The sequence below is a fragment of the Equus asinus genome, chromosome 8 (genome assembly GCF_041296235.1).
Source record: "Equus asinus isolate D_3611 breed Donkey chromosome 8, EquAss-T2T_v2, whole genome shotgun sequence".
Taxonomy (NCBI): domain Eukaryota; kingdom Metazoa; phylum Chordata; class Mammalia; order Perissodactyla; family Equidae; genus Equus; species Equus asinus.
Window position 1 is genome coordinate 76811084 of NC_091797.1, and position 15771 is coordinate 76826854.

A 15771-nucleotide genomic window follows, 5' to 3' on the forward strand; every position below is an offset into this window, starting at 1 on the left:
ATCATCACTTATCAAGCCATGTTGTGGCAGGTATCCCACATATAAAATAGAGGAAGATGGGTGTAGATATTAGCTCAGAGCCAATCTTCTTCAGCAAAAAGAGGATGATTGGCAGCAGATGTTAGCTCAGGACTAATCTTCCTAAAAAAAAACCCAAAAGACAAAAAACAAACAAACAAAAAGATTATAAAATGAACACCTGCCACCCAGGTTAGGAAGTATTGCAATTCCTTAGAAGCTCCAGTGTGACCCTCCCACCTCCAGGGTGACCATTGTCTTGTATTGTTTCCTGGGGTGGCCATAATGGAGTATCACAAACTACGTGGCTTAAAGCCACAGAAATTTACTCTCAGTTTCAGAGGTCAGAAATCCGTAATCAAGCTGTTGGCAGCATCGGTTCCTTCTGGAGGCCCTGAGGGAGAATCCTTCCTTGCCTCCTCCAGCTTTTGGTATTCCTTGGCCAGTAGACGCATCACTCCAATCTCTGCATCTCTGCCTCTGTCTACACGTAACCTTCTTCTTTTTTTTTTTTTGAGGAAGATTAGCCCTGAGCTAACTATTGCCAATCCTCCTCTTTTTGCTGAGGAAGATTGGCCCTGAGCTAACACCCGTGCCCATCTTCCTCTACTTTATATGTGGGGTGCCTACCACAGCATGGTTTGCCGAGAGGTGCCATGTCCACACCTGGGATCCGAACCAGTGAACCCCTGGCTGCCGAAGCGGAATGTGTGAACTTAACCGCTGCACCACTGGGCTAGCCCCACGTTACCTTCTTTTAAGGACACTTGTCATTGGATTTAGGGCCCACCCTAAGTCCAGGATGATCTCGTCTCAAGATCCTTACCTTAATTACCTCTGCAAAGACACTTTTTCCCAATAAGATCCTATTCCTAGGTTCTAGGAAGATAACTCTTTTTGGGGGGCCACCCATACTTGGGCTGAAAGAGTCTGTGGCCCAAGTGCCTGAGCTGTGAGGAGAGGAGACTCACACGCAAGAAACAGGTAAAAGAAGAGAGCGAGAAGCGGAAGAAATGAAGTTCTTGTTCCAGCAGAGTGGAGGAAGTAGATGAGATTTAAAATAATGTCTTCCGTTGCTTTTTTAAAAAAATAATGATTGAAGTGAAATTCACATAACAACATAAACGATTTTAAAGTGAACAATTCGATGGCATTTAGGGCATTCACAATGTTGTGCAACCGTCGCTTCTGCTAGTTCACGAGGTTGTACAACCATCACCTCACTCTAGTTCTGGAACATTTTCATCACCCTGAAAGGAAACTCGTACCCATCAGTGGTCACTCCCATTTCCCCTCCGCCCAGCCCCTGGCAACCACTCGCTACTTTTCATCTCTATGGATTTACCTGTTGTGGACGTTGCATATAAATGGCATCATGCAGTATCTGCCCATTTGTGTCTGGCTTCTTTCACTGAGCATCATGTTTTGAGGTGCCTCCATGTTATAGCAGGTGTCAGTTCTTATTCCTTTTGGCTGAATAACTTACATGATTTTTAAGACGTTTGAAAGAAAAAAATACTTTTTTTTAAAAGATTTTATTTTTCCTTTTTTTCCCCAAAGCCCCCTGGTATATAGTTGTATATTCTTAGTTGTGGGTCCTTCTAGTTGTGGCATGTGGGATGCTGCCTCAGCGTGGCCTGATGAGCGGTGCCATGTCTGCACCCAGGATCCGAACCAGCGAAGCCATGGGCGGCTGAAGCAGAGAGCACGAACTTAACCACTCGGCCACTGGGCTGGCCCTCAGAAAAAAATGCGTTTAGAAAAACCCAACTTTCTTGGTCATTTAGAGCTTGAGGTTTGTTTTTTTTTAAATAGCTTTATTGAGATATACTTCACATACCATATAATTCACCCATTTAAAGTATACAATTTAGGGGCCGGCCCGGTGGCGCAGCGGTTAAGTTCTCAGGTTCTGCTTTGGCGGCCCGTGGTTCGCCAGTTCGGATCCCGGGTGTGGACACAGCACTGCTTGGCAAGCTATGCTGTGGTAGGTGTCCCACATATAAAGTAGAGGAAGATGGGCATGGATGTTAGCTCAGGGCCAGTCTTCCTCAGCAAAAAGAGGAGCATTGGCAGTAGATGTTAGCTCAGGGCTAATCTTCCTCAAAAAAAAAAAAATAAATAAAGTATACAATTCAGGGGCCGGCCCCATGGCTGAGTGGTTAAGTTCAGGAGCTCCACTTCAGCGGCCCAGGGTTTCGCCGGTTCGGTTCCTGGGCACGGACATGGCACCACTCATCAAGCCATGCTGAGGCAGCATCCCACATGCCACAACTTTCTAGAAGGACCCACAACTAAAAATACACAACTATGTACTGGGGCTTTGGGAGAAAAAAGGAAAAATAAAATCTCTAAAAAAAAAAAAAGTATACAATTCAGTGTTTTTTTTGTCTGTTCCTGGAGTTGTGTAACCATCACCACAGTCAGTTTTTAAACATTTTTATCACTACCCATAAAAACCCCTCACCCATTAGCTGTCCTGACTACATTTTAGGATCTTAAGCCGTCAGTCCACTGGACTGGCTGGCAGAGATTTCACTGGCTCTGACTTTCCACCGCCTCCCTCTCTCCACCTATAATTATAGATGAAATTGGCTGATTGGGTAACACCACCTACCTGTAGGCACTTCTTGGAAGGGTTGGTTTTTTTTTTAAAGATTGGCACCTGAGCTAACAACTGTTGCCAATCTTTTTTTTTCTGCTTTTTCTCCCCCAAACCCCCAATACATAGTTGTATATTCTAGTTGTAGGTCCTTCTAGCTGTGGCGTGTGGGACACCGCCTCAACTTGGCCCAATGAGCAGTGCCATGTCCACACCCAGGATTCGAACTTGCCCTGGGTCGCAGAAGCGGAGCACTCACACTTAACCACTCAGCCACAGGGCCAGCCCCTTTGGAAGTGTTTTATGTGCATTATCTCATAAGTTTCAGGACAACCCCATTGGCTGGCTACCTTTTTTGTCCTCCTGTTACAGATGGGGAAACTGATACTCAGAGAAACTGGGGCCTGAGGCTCAGCTGAGGTTTGAACCCATGAAGTCTTAGCTTAACCACTGCATAGTGCTGACAGGGGCGGCGCAGCCCTGGGCCTTCTGTGCTGACTGTGATTTTCGAGTCCGTTATCCCATCTCCTACCTGCCCAACAGGGGGCTTCGCAGACGTGCCGGAAGCAAGGTTAGGGAAGAGAGGCAGAGGGAGGCAGGATGCAGGCGGAGAGTGAGGAGGGCTTGGGTGCCTGTTCTCCTCCCACCTCCCCCACTCTAACAGCAGGGCCTCTGCCAGGTGGGCATTCCAGAAAAGCTGAGCAGAGCCCACCTGTTCCAGGAGCCCTGGTAAGGAAGGAGCCAGCACTTGCCTAGAACACGGCCAGAATTTCCAGCAAAGTTCAGGGATGCCCCCTGGTGGATCTGCACTCCTGACTCAAAAACAAAGCTGTTCTCCCACGACCCTGAGGCTTCCCAGGATCCACCACTGGGTTCGGAGCCAGCCACTGAAGGCCGGGATCATTTTTCAACCTTGGCACATGATCAAGATTCAGGGCAGGGGTCGGGGATAGGAGAGGGGATATGAGCCTGGGCTTCGGTATTAGATGGAATTGGCTTCAAATCCCAGCTCTTCTGCTCACTAACTGGGCATTTAGGGGCAAGTTCGTTGTCCAAGCCTCAGTTTCTCATCCATCGACTGTGTATACTGTGGTCGACGTTCTGCCTCCCAGAACTGTCAACACAATGAAGATAACCTGGGTGGAGAGCTTGCCTGTGCTCGAGCGCTCAGTGTTAACTGTTCTCATGGGTAGAAAGAGTATGCTCTGGGGCCCCTGAGCCACTCACATCGTCTCTCGACCTTGGTTTCCTCATCTGTAAGGTGGGGACAGTCCTACCCAGCTTCTGGAGTGGTTGTGAAGATTAGATATTGAACCCAAAAGATAGTAACACCCAAGTTGTCCTGCGCGCTTAGGGGATTACTTTTATCCTTCACTTCCTACTATGTGAAAAGCACTGTGTATTTATTCAACAAATATTGACCGTGGGCCTTTTATGGGGCCTGTTGTGGGGCAGGCTCTGTGCACAGAGCTGAGTGTGTAGCGACGAACCAGATGGGAATATGGCTCACATCAGTGTGTGAGTTCCATGAAGATTTGGGCCGGTTTAAGGGTCGCCGGCCTTTCTCCGTGGAGGTGCAGAAAGTAGGTTTTGCACGTTCTGCCGGCCATTCCGTCTCTGTGAACTCCTCAGCTCAGCAGTGGGGGCGTGGAAGGAGCCAGAGGTGGTACGTGAACTGAGTGGGGCTGTGTGCTAGTAAAACTATGTATGGACTGGAAATTTGAGTTTCATAGAATTTTCACATCACAAAATATTCTTCTTCTTTTGATGTCCCCCCCCACCACTTAAAAATGTGAAAACCTTTCTTAGGTCGTATGTAGGCCATTTAAGGCCATGTAAAAACGGGCGGTGGACCGGCTTTGGCCCTCGGGCTGTCGTCTGCTGACTGTTCTTAGTTTAGTCTTTGCTGCTGGGTAGCTTTGAACAAGGTGATCCCCTGCTCCCTATTCTTTTCTTTGCTTTTTTTTCCCCTGGTTTCCACGTTTCTGAGTCTCCATGGACTGTGTATTTGTCACTGAGCTAATGAGGAATTGGGATCTTTCCTTACCAGATGGTGGGCGTCTCGTTGCAGTCATGATGCTTATTTTGAGTCCTAACAGACAGGAGGTGCCAGCTTTCCTCATCAATCACCACGGATTTGGCAATCTGCTTTGTGTCTGCCTTCTCCACTTTCCGAGTACTTCCACTTAGCTTTGGTGGTTCTCGCACCTTGGCTGGAGTTCTGGAGCCATTGTTGTTTCCATTTTAGAGATGAGGAGCAGAGGCCGTGAAGGGTCATGATTTCCTCCAGGGTTTAATCAGCGGTGGCCCCAGGGCTAGCACTGGAGGTTCCTGTCTCTGGTCCAGAGCTGTTCCCCGCTCTCTGGGAAGCCGTGAGAGGCACGCAGCCTGCTGCTGGGATGAAAGTCGGGCCTTTGCTGAGAAGGGCCCTCATCCTCTGTGCTTTGGCGGGCCTGCGTATGAGAAGTCACGTGTCACGTGCTGTACAGGGCAGCCAACATTCATCTTTTGTTTGTTCCACGAGTGTTTGCTGACCTCCCACTATGTGCCAGGCTTTGTTCCATGTACTTGGGATAGAATATTGAGCAAGACAGACAAGACTCCTGCTCTCACGATGACTACAGAGTAGTAGGGAAGAAAGACAGCAAAGTGGACAAAGAAACACAATATTCAGGGAATTGCAATTAGTGCTCGGGAATGACGGGGGACCCATTCATTTGTGTACCAGACACTGTGCCACTGCATCTGGAGTACTTCGTCTGATTTAATCCTCCCAACTAGCCTATCAGAAGAGACAGCAAGATGAAGACAAGGAAGTTCAGAGAAGTCAAGTAACTTTCCTGGCCTCACAGACTAGGGAGGGAGATTACTAAACAACTAGTTATCTACAGAGATAAGCACTGTCCTGGTGCTATGAATAAGCAGAAAGGCCTTGATACCGTGCTAAGGGATTCTTCGGTAGGCAGTGGGGAGCCATGGAAGGTTTTAAGCAGAGAGAGGAGTGTCTGTATATGGTCTCTGTTTTAGAAAGCAGTGTGGAGGATGGGTAGGAGGGGATAGTTGGAGACCCCTTAGGAAGCTCTTGAGGCCACCTGGTAGAGTAGTAATGGTGGACTGGACTTGAGTGGAGGCCGTGGTGTTGCAGGGAAGCAGACGGATTGGAGAGAGGTTCAGTAAGAAAAGCAGCAAGATGAGGTAATTGAGCAGATGTGGTGTAGGGCTGAGGCGTATGGGAAACCCTAGAGGAGGAGGAGGTTTTGTTTGGAGGCTCCCAAGTGGGATCTGGACCCCAAGCCGGCAGGAGCCACCAGCGTGTGCATTCTGCCCCCAGGTAGCCGGCGGCTGGTGGACGTGATGGATGTGAACACCCAGAAGGGCACGGAGATGAGCATGTCCCAGTTTGTGCGGTACTATGAGACGCCCGAGGCTCAGCGGGACAAGCTGTACAACGTCATCAGCCTCGAGTTCAGCCACACCAAGCTGGAGCACTTGGTCAAGCGTCCGACTGTGGTAGGCCCCTGGCCGCGGTGCCTTCCCCTGACACCTTCCACCTCCTCCTCTCCTTGCCCTGCCTCTCTTGCTGCTACACAGGTTCAAGGCCAGCCTGTGCCAGCCCTGGGGGAGGGTGGGAGGGTTGTTGGGAGCAGGAGGAAGCGGTTGAATTGGTGAGAGGGCCCAGCTTAAGAGTACCCAGAGACAGGAAGTTCTGACGGTGGTCTGACTTTCAGGTGGACCTGGTGGACTGGGTGGACAACATGTGGCCCCAGCACTTGAAGGAGAAGCAGACAGAAGCCACGAATGCCATTGCAGAGATGAAGTACCCGAAAGTGAAGAAGTAAGACTGCCTGGCTGGCGGCGGGAGCTGGGAGGCGGTGACTCGCAGCCTTGGGGGGCCTGAAAAGGGGTCTCTGGCTGTCCATGAAGGCTTGAGCATCACTTTGCAGCCAGTCTTCTCCAGAGCTGAAGGAATGAGCCCAGGCCGAGGCCACAGCCCCACAGGGGTGCTGCTGGCATGTAGGGGGTGGGGGTCCCTGGTGTGGGCAGGTTGGGATCTTGCTTCCCTGGAATGCAGGGTCTCTGTATTCTGCTCTGGGTCTGGAATCTTCATCTAGATGGTCCTTTGACCTTCCTGCTTGCTCTCCCTGGAGGGTTGTGATCTGAAGAGGAGGGAGAGTAATGGAACTGTCTCTCTGAGTGCCTGTGTGTTCTTGTCAACATTTGTTTGCTCTCTCTAAATGACAGCATGCCTTGGGCATGGGCGTTTTCAGTGGGACCCACCCACCATGGACACTTTGTTTCTGTTGAGAGATGGGGAGAGGTCTGGTGTTCTTCTTCTTCTTCTTTTTTTTTTTTTTGCTGAGGAAGATTCTCCCTGAGCTAACATCTGTTGCCAATCTTCCTCTTTTTTTGCTTGAGGAAGATTAGCCCTGAGCTATGCCAGTCTTCCTCCACTTTGTATGTGGGTCACCACCCAGCATGGCTGATGAGCGGTGTAGGTCCATGCCTGGGATCCAAACCCACGAACCTGGGCTGCTGAAGTGAAGTGTACTGAGCTTAACCACCATGCCACAGGGCCAGCCTCTGCTTCTGGCTTTTGAGATCCGGGGCCTCTGATCCAGAAGAACCTTTCCCAAAGAAAGCCTCAGGGCACTTACTCGCCAGATGTTCCTTAGACGGTGCCCTTTAAGTGGGAGGTTGGCGTGGGGCTGGGAAAGTGGCCACATCTAATTGCAGGGAAATCACTACATGGGATGTGACCAGCAAGTCCTGAGACCGATTGTTTTGTTTTTTTTTTTTGAGGAAGATTAGCCCTGAGCTAACTACTGCCAGTCCTCCTCTTTTTGCTGAGGAAGACTGGCCCTGAGCTAACATCGTGCCCATCTTCCTCTACTTTGTATGTGGGAGGACGCCTACCACAGCACGGCATGCCAAGCAGCACCATGTCCACACCCGGGATCCGAACCGGCAAACCCCGGGCCGCCGAGAACCGGAACGTGTGAACTTAACTGCTGCACCACCGGGCCGGCCCCAGACTGATTGTTTAACACGAGCAGAGGCACCAACAAGCCCCTCATGTCCTAGGACTTCAGGGACGAACCCTGGGGAGGAGGAAGTCACGTTGGGGCCCCTACCATCTCAGGCCCTCTGTTTCCATCTCCAAAACGGGAAGGAGACACCCGCTGTCCCAGGCAGGACTGTTGCTCTGGGCTTCCTAGAAGAGTTGGCTTTGGCGCCTGGGAATCCATTAGCATCCCTCTGCTCCGCGCTGCTGCCAGGAGTGCCCCCAGGAGCTTACAGGCTGTGAACTTTTCATTCACGCAGCTCTTCATTCAGTGCATATTGAATGCGGACTGCATGCCAGGCTTTGTGAGGGAGGCCAGCACGCTGGCCCTGGGCTTCTCAAGATTTTGCTTTCAAGCTCTCTCTCTTTCTTTAATCATTTCTCAGGCATTTTTCCTCCCCTCAGAGCTGAAGCTCTGTGCACCCCTTCGATCAGGGCTGCATCAAAGCAAAGACTGGGCTCCAGGTGAGGAGGGTAGGAGGGTTTTCAATTCCATTCCATTCCGATTCGATCACAGCAAAATGTATGGAACCCCTGGGATGGGAAAGTAAAAGGATGAGACTAAAAGCCCCTACCCTTTGGGGAACATGCCATGTAACACAGGGATAAGGGGCAGACCTCATCCACGCAGAGGGACACAGGTTCCCAGGAGGGCGATGGGGAGAAGAGGAATCCTTTTTGGCTGGTGGCATTGGGAAGTCCTTTCAGAGGGGACGTTCGACCTGGGCTTTAAAAGACAGAGGAGGGGGCCGGTCCAGTGGTGCAGCGGTTAAGTTCGCACGTTCTGCTTCTTGGCGGCCCGGAGTTTGCCGGTTCAGATCCCGGGTGCTGACATGGCACGCCATGCTGTGGTAGGCGTCCCACATATAAAGTAGAGGAAGATGGGCATGGATGTTAGCTCAGGACCAGTCTTCCTCAGCAAAAAGAGGAGGAATGGCAGTAGTTAGCTCAGGGCTAATCTTCCTTAAAAAAAAAAAAAAGACAGAGGAGATGGGAGGCTGGTGGGGAGGGCCGAAGGTTGGGAATTGCAAAGGGCCTTGAAGAAATCAAGGGTGGACCTCGGGGAAAGAGTGTGGCACTCAGGTTAGTTTTAGGCAGATCACGGCTCTCATTGATTGATTGATTCATTCAGCATATGTATTGAACATTTGATTAGTTCTGAGAATATAGCAGGGAGAAAACCAGATGAACTCCCTGCCCTTGTGGGGCTCACAGTTTATCTGGGAGACAGACATTAATCCAATAATCAGAGAAACAAATGGAAATTTGCAGCTGTGATGAGGCCACAAGGCGGGGACCCACCATACTATGAGAGCGTGTAGCAGGGGATTCACCTTTCGAGGAGGGCAAGGCAGGTGTCCGAGCTGGGGTCTGTAGGGGAGAGGGCTCTCTTAGGTGAAGAGGCCTGGGAAGAGCTTTCCTGGCTGTGTGCAGAGAGCCGGGGATGGCGGGGAGGGGCAGAGAGAGGGAGGCAGGGGGTCCTGGGACAGGAAGGCCAGGGGGGCTGGAGCAGAGCGCGGGAGGGGCAGTGGGTGCAGGATGGGGGCGGGGCCAGGCTGAACAGGGCCTGATGTGCCGTGGTGAGTGGGTCTGTATTTCTCCTGAGAGCAGTCGGAAAGCTCTCTGAGACTTTAAGCAGAGAGGGATGTGTTCAGATTTGTATTCTGCAAGTTCTCCTGCTGTTACGTGGATTGAAGGAGATGGAGTTGAGTGATATGAAGAGCAAGAGTGCATCGTCTAGATGCGGGCGAACGATGGGGCAGGGGAGAGGAGAGGACAAATTGGACATGTATCAGGGAAGGTAGAACAGACAGCACTGGCTGACACAGATTTCAATTAATTTATGTCTGTCTTGCCTCCCTGAGATATTCAGTATATTCTTCACTTTATTGAAAGATTCCTCTAAATAGTAAGCTCTGTTAATACATCGAGAATCCTATCTAATCACCAAAAAAAGGCTCATACACAATTTTCTAGGACCACATGTCTTCAACATATTGGTTAGATTGTGTGGCAAATAGATTTGCAGACCCCGTCAGTGGCCGTGGGAACTTGTTAGAGGATTTGAACCTTGTTAGGAAGGAAACTGTCACCTTGAAAATAGTCCATTTGTTCGGCTGAAAAGAATGCTGATTTCAGTTCATAAGCAAGGTAAAAATCCCACGATGATGAAGCCCTCCGGGACCACAGAATGGTTCCGTGGAATTTAATTAAAATGACACTGTTTCTAGAAATCACAGAGCTTTTATGCTGGAGGTGCCTGGAGAGTGGAGACAGCTGACAGGCTACCTGAACTGAGGGTTTGCAGGAGGGAAGAGAGAAGTGTTACAAACCCATTACCGCCTTCTCCCGGCTCCAGGATTTATGCTGTTCCATCATGGTGAGGGGATTTGGAATTTTAATGGGTTTGGTCGAGATACTTAATACAAGGGGTAATGACAGTTGTCGAGGGAGTAGTTGCAGTTTTGTGGGAGACAAAAGACTTGTAAGGAGTATGTTCGTGTGTTAGTTACCTGTTGCTGCATTTACTGAGTGCCTGTTAAGTGCAAGACACCATTCTAGTCGTTGGTAGACTGCGGTGAATAAAGCAAAGTCTCCATTCTCATGGAGCTTATGTTCTGGTGGGGAGAAGAGACAGGGAAACGGTGAATAATATAATTTAGGAGGTGATGAGTGTTGCGAAGAACCATAAAGCAGGAGTAAGGGAAAAGGGGATGACAGGGTGGGCTGAACTAATATCAGCTGCATCGTGCATTTCTGCCATTGCCATCCCCTCCATCCCCACCTGCAGAAATATTTTGGCTGTAGAGAATTATTTGTCTTGGAAAATTCCTTATAATCATATAAACAGTAACAATTATTTGCGGGTATCTCTGTATCACTTGTTTATTGCTGCATAACAGATTACCCTAAAACTTCACAGTTGAAAAAAAAAGTCTTGGGATCGGCCTGGTGGCGTAGTGGTTAAGTTCGCCTGCTCTGCTTTGGTGGCCTGGGGTTTGTGGGTTTGGATCCCGGGTGCAGACCTGCACGCTGCTCATCAAGCCATGCTGTGGTGGTATCCCACATACAAAACAGAGGAAGATTGGCACAGATGTTAGCTCAGGGCCAATCTTCCTCACCAAAAAAAATCCCAGAAGTCTTAGTGGGTTAAAACAACAAGCATTACCTCAAAGTTTCTGTAGATCAGGAATCTGGGAGTGGCTTAGCTGGGTGGTTCTGGTTCAGAACCAGAGCTTGTATCGAGACTTAGGCCTGGGCCGCAGTCATCTGAAGACTTGGTTAGGACTGGAGGATTCACTTCCAAAATGGCGCACTCATGTGGCTGTTGGCAGGAGGCCTCAATTCCTCATCGCATGGTCCTCTCCATTGGGCTGCTTGAGTGTCCTCATGACATGGCAGCTGGTCCCCCCAGGCATGTGGTTTAAGAGAGGGCAAGGAGGAAGCCACGGGACCTAAGATTGGAAGTCACGCACTGTTTACTTTTGCCATATTCTGTTAATTAGAAGCGAGCCACTGAGTCTAGCCCACACTCAAGGGGAGGGGAATTTAGTTCTGCTTCTGGAAGGGCGGAGTCTCAAAGACTTTGTGGACATGTTTTGAAGCCTCCACAATCTCCTAGGTCTGTGACTTGGGCACAGCTTTTTCACTTAGGACCATTAGATCTTATAACACATTCCAGAAGGAAATTAGCAAGTCAGTTCCCTCCTCACCTGCTCGTGTAGCACACAGGACTTGCAGAAATGAAGGTTGCAGCTTAGTGGAGATATGCTGTGGACTGACAAGCAGTGAAAGAGCTCAAAAGCTCCACAAAAAGGGGACCCCACATAAAGCCTATATTTTGTTCCCAAATATTTGAGAGTTGACTGCATTTTTCTCCCCATGTACTTTCTGGGGGTGGTGGGAAAATTTTGGGGTGCAAATCTGAAACACAGAGAGGATGGCAACAGGCATTGGGATGAGCATATTTCACGAGCTGCCTCTGCCACTCTGTGGTGGCCATGGCAAGTCTTTCGTTTCTTAGAGATTCAGTTTTCCCTTCCACCAATTGGGGATCCTGTCATCCCTGCCCTGCCTCCTTCCCACGCTGTAAGGAGGATGGAGCCTCTAGTGGATGTGAAATGTGGTTCGGACAAGATGTTTGTCCGTTTGGCCCGGAGTGGACACAAGGGCTCCAGCCACCATTGGCATCCTGGCATCCTCTGCTTTTCAAGCTACCTCCCCTCCCATTTGCACTGGGCTTTTATCTCTCTCTTTTTTTTTTTTTTTTTTTGAGGAAGATTAGCTCTTAGCTAACTACTGCCAGTCCTCCTCTTTTTGCTGAGGAAGGCTGGCCCAGAGCCAAGATCCGTGCCCATCTTCCTCTACTTTATATGTGGGACGCCTACCACAGCATGGCGTGCCAAGCGGTGCCATGTCTGCACCCGGGATCCAAACCGGCAAATCCTGGGCTGCCAAGAAGCGGAACGTGCGAACTTAACCACTGTGCCACCCGGCCGGCCCCTGGGCTTTTATCTCTACAACTCACATTTCACCCTTTAACTCTCATCAACCATGTTTGCTGGCATCTTACATGGTCATCCCAGTGTAATATATCAGGCAGGGAAACTGACCTAGAGAGGCTGCCAGTGTCACACAACGGGGAAGCTGTGGTCCATGCACCAGGCCCCAAGCTTCTGGATTCCTGGCTTTTCCTCTCTACCTCTCTGCCTTTCAAAGAGGAACAAAGAAAGTCAGGCTTTTCTGTGCTGCCATAGATGGACGCAGGCGCTGTGTCAGACATTTACGCACACATCTCAGTACTGGAAGCAGTTAGTACCCAAATTTACAGACAAGGAAACTGAAGAGCACAGTGGCTCAGTTCAGGTAATGGGTGTAGCAGTTGAGTGTAAGACAGAAGGGGCTGATGTGGCCTGTGGATGACTGAAGAGGCAGGCCTTTTTTTAAAACAGTGCTGGCCAAACAAAGCACATCTAGGGCCTGGTTTGACCCATGAGGGCCACCAGTTAGAGACCCCTGACTAGTTCAACAAATGGGGATGCTGAGTTCCAGAAGGGGAAGATTTAGTCCAGTGTCACACAGCTGATTAGAATAGTTATAGGGCCGTTGCTGGGGGCTACACTTACACTGATGAATCTGATGTCATCCCTGCCATGAAGGAGCTGAGGCATTTGTGACTAAAAAAAGTAATAATAATTCTCCCATGTGGACAGTCTGGTCCAGCTGTCAGGGCCTTCTCTCTTAGCTCATTTAACTCCACCTCTGTTTTGTGTGTGTCAAAGCCCTTGGTCAGGGACACCCACTCAATGACTGGTGCTCAAATCCTACTGGGGGATATTGCTTGTAATTACTATTTTTTTCTTTTAAATAGGGAAAATATACATATGGTGAAAAACTCAACTAGTTCCCAAGAGTTCACAGTCTGACCTCACAGCAGGCCACTGGGGAGGTACTGATGGATGGGCCATCCCGTAAATGACTCCAGGAAGCAACACCCTGGCCCAGGGCCTTGACCACCTTGACATGGCTTCAGTGTTTGCTCCCCTAAGGTGGGGATTATAGGGTTGTTTAAGGGTGAAACAAAACAGGTATTATTATTAGCACTTAATAATTGGAACCTACTAATTAATATTGGTGGGGAGCCCCTGTGGATGGGGTCTGGTCAAAGAATGGAGAAGCTTGATTTCTGCCCCTGCAGAGTGGATACCACCATCTCCTGCCCCCGGTGGTTTGGGGGAAGGGTGTGGGGACAGGATGGGAGGAGGGCGGTGGCCCTGGTGAGCATGCCCTGGAGGGTGGGACTTCTGATTTGAGCTGGACTAACTTCTTCAGCCGGAAGTCAGTGGTTGAGGTTTGGCTGTAACCTGCAGACTCTGCTTCTTCAGAGTCTTGGGATTTGCCAGGTAGACCTGGAAGAAGGGCTGAGAAACTCAAGACAGACAGCTTGGGTAAGCACCATCACCGACTAGGGTAGTGACTACGGTCACTACCTCTGAGCCTCTGCTTTCTCATCTGTAAAATGGGGACAACCCTGGGAATGACCTGATAGGTTGTGTGAAAATGGGATTAAATAATCCAGGTATCATAGAACTGGGTACTGTGTTAACATGTATGTATCTCAGTGAATTCCCACCATAATTCTGCGATGTAGGGTTACACAGCGACTTAGCGGGGCAGGTAGGGGAAGGGACAGCAAAAAGCATCTTAGAATGAAGAGTCGAACTTTAGGTCACCTCCCTGCCCTTAGGATGAGGAAATGGCTCAGAGAGGTGAATAAGCTGTCCAAGGTCACGCAGCCAGTCCCTCTGAGGGCGAGAGCCACATCCCTGGTCTCTGGGCTGCCGTACCCTGCGTCTGACATCCCTGCAACCCCCTAGCACTGGTCTCTTCTCTAGCTGGGCTCCGATGGGCACATTTAAGGAAGGTGGCTTTGCTGGGTTGTCACCTCCAGGAGCAGGATGGCGTCCACGCTCCCTGAAAACTGGGGTGCGGGGGTGCCCGAGCGCACGCCGGTAGAACGGGGGTAGGGAGAACTACCCTCGTGCCCCCACCCAGCCGGGGCACGGGGCGGCGGAGGGCGGTGGCGGCGTCCCCTGGCGCGGGCCGGGCGCGCTTCCCTGTCGCCGCCGCGGCCTCCCTCCGCCTCCCTGGCGGCCGCCGCGCCGCGCCGGTGTTCAGTTTCAGCGCGGGGATGAGCGCAGGCTGCGCCCGGCTCCCCGAGGAAGGAAGGAAGCGCGTGAGGGCTTCGCGGTCCTCGGCCGGGGCCTGGCAGCGCGGTGGAGGGGGCTCGGCTCGGGTCGCCGGGACCGGGCGCGCGTCGAGTCTCCGCCGCCAAAGGGGACGCCCGGGAGCCGCGCCGCCGCCGAGGGTAACCGCGGGCGCGCCGGGCGGGGCTGGGCGGGCGCCCCTGCGCTGCGCCCCGCGGGCAGCCCGGGCCGGGGCTGCCGGGGGCCCCCGCTCCATCGGGGCGCGCCGGGGCGGGGTGCGGGTCGCCTCCCGCCCGCGGGTGCACGGCCGGCGTCGCGGAGCAGCTCTTTGTGTCTCCTGGGGCTGCGTGTAAGTGTGTAGTGTGTGCGCGCGCCTCCAGCCGCGTCAGCCGGTGCCCGCTTTCCAGGTGCCCCCGCCAGACCTTTGCCCGAGGGGACGCCACCTGGGCTGCCGGGGGAGTTTCGCTAAGTTGGAGGGAAAAGGGCGGGGTGGGGCCGCCCCGCCTCCTGGCCTCCCCAGACCCCAGGTAGCGCCCCAAAGTTGGTGTTGCAGGTGCAGCGCCCCCTCCTACCACACTCCTCCCCCGCCAGCCCGGGCCTCGGGAGGCGGGAACCCCCAAAGGCTTAGCTCGGGGGCTCCCCATTTTCAGCCCCCAACTTGGAGGGTGCTCTCCTACGCGGAAGCCACCCGGGCCACTGGTTGGGGGTGTCGAGGGGCGCGGCTTTCCGGGCAGGGGGCGGCCGAGGCGGAAGCTCGGCTGGCTGGCCGGCCGGGGAGAGCTGAGCGGCCGTGGCACCGAGCCGGGGTGCCCATGTGACTGCGGTGTGCTTTGGAAGAGGAAGCTGTAGAGGTCAGTGCAAAGGCGTCACGCCAGAGCAAGCGAGAGCAGGAGTGAAGGGGGAGACCCGGAATGAGCGCGGGGCCGGCGAGAGGGCGGGGGTGGCGGGCTGCAGGGGCCCGGACAAAGCCGCCCTGTCACAGCCACCCTGGCCCACCAAACGCTTGCAGTGGCCCGGCGGGAGGGGTGGCCAGGCCTGGCGGCCAGGAAATGAGGGACATGGGAGGAGGGGCCTCTCCAGGAGAGGCGGGTCTGGAAGTGGCGCCCCCCCAGCTCAGAGGGGCCTCAGAGGATGCTGGAGGGTGACTGGGAGGGCAGATCACACACCAGCTCAACTTGGAGAACTTTCCCCGCACACGGCGGCCGCAGCTCGCAGGGATTCCGCTCTCCTTACACGCTGGGGAGGTTGGGGCTGGGGCGGGAGTTTGGGGGGCCGGGTGACCAGTTTGGCCAGGCAGGTCTGGGGCCTGGAGGCCGAAGAGCCAAGCTTCTCTCCTGACCTCTCTGCTGTGGGCACCTGAGTGGGTATCCAGCTGCAGATTG

The 15771-nt window shown here is 52.3% G+C and overlaps 1 protein-coding gene across 12 annotated transcripts in view; it reads left to right on the forward strand.

Moving 5' to 3' along the window:
- The window catches only part of KDM2B (lysine demethylase 2B), a 118658-nt gene that overhangs the window by 20537 nt on the left and 82350 nt on the right, over positions 1-15771 (forward strand). For 6 of the 12 annotated variants that reach the window (XM_070515980.1, XM_044775914.2, XM_070515981.1 and 3 more), the window contains exons 5-6: positions 5952-6130; positions 6349-6455. In XM_070515980.1, the coding sequence (XP_070372081.1) occupies positions 5952-6130; positions 6349-6455 (286 nt within the window). The other 6 variants (XM_070515984.1, XM_070515988.1, XM_070515986.1 and 3 more) reach the window with 5 other exon arrangements.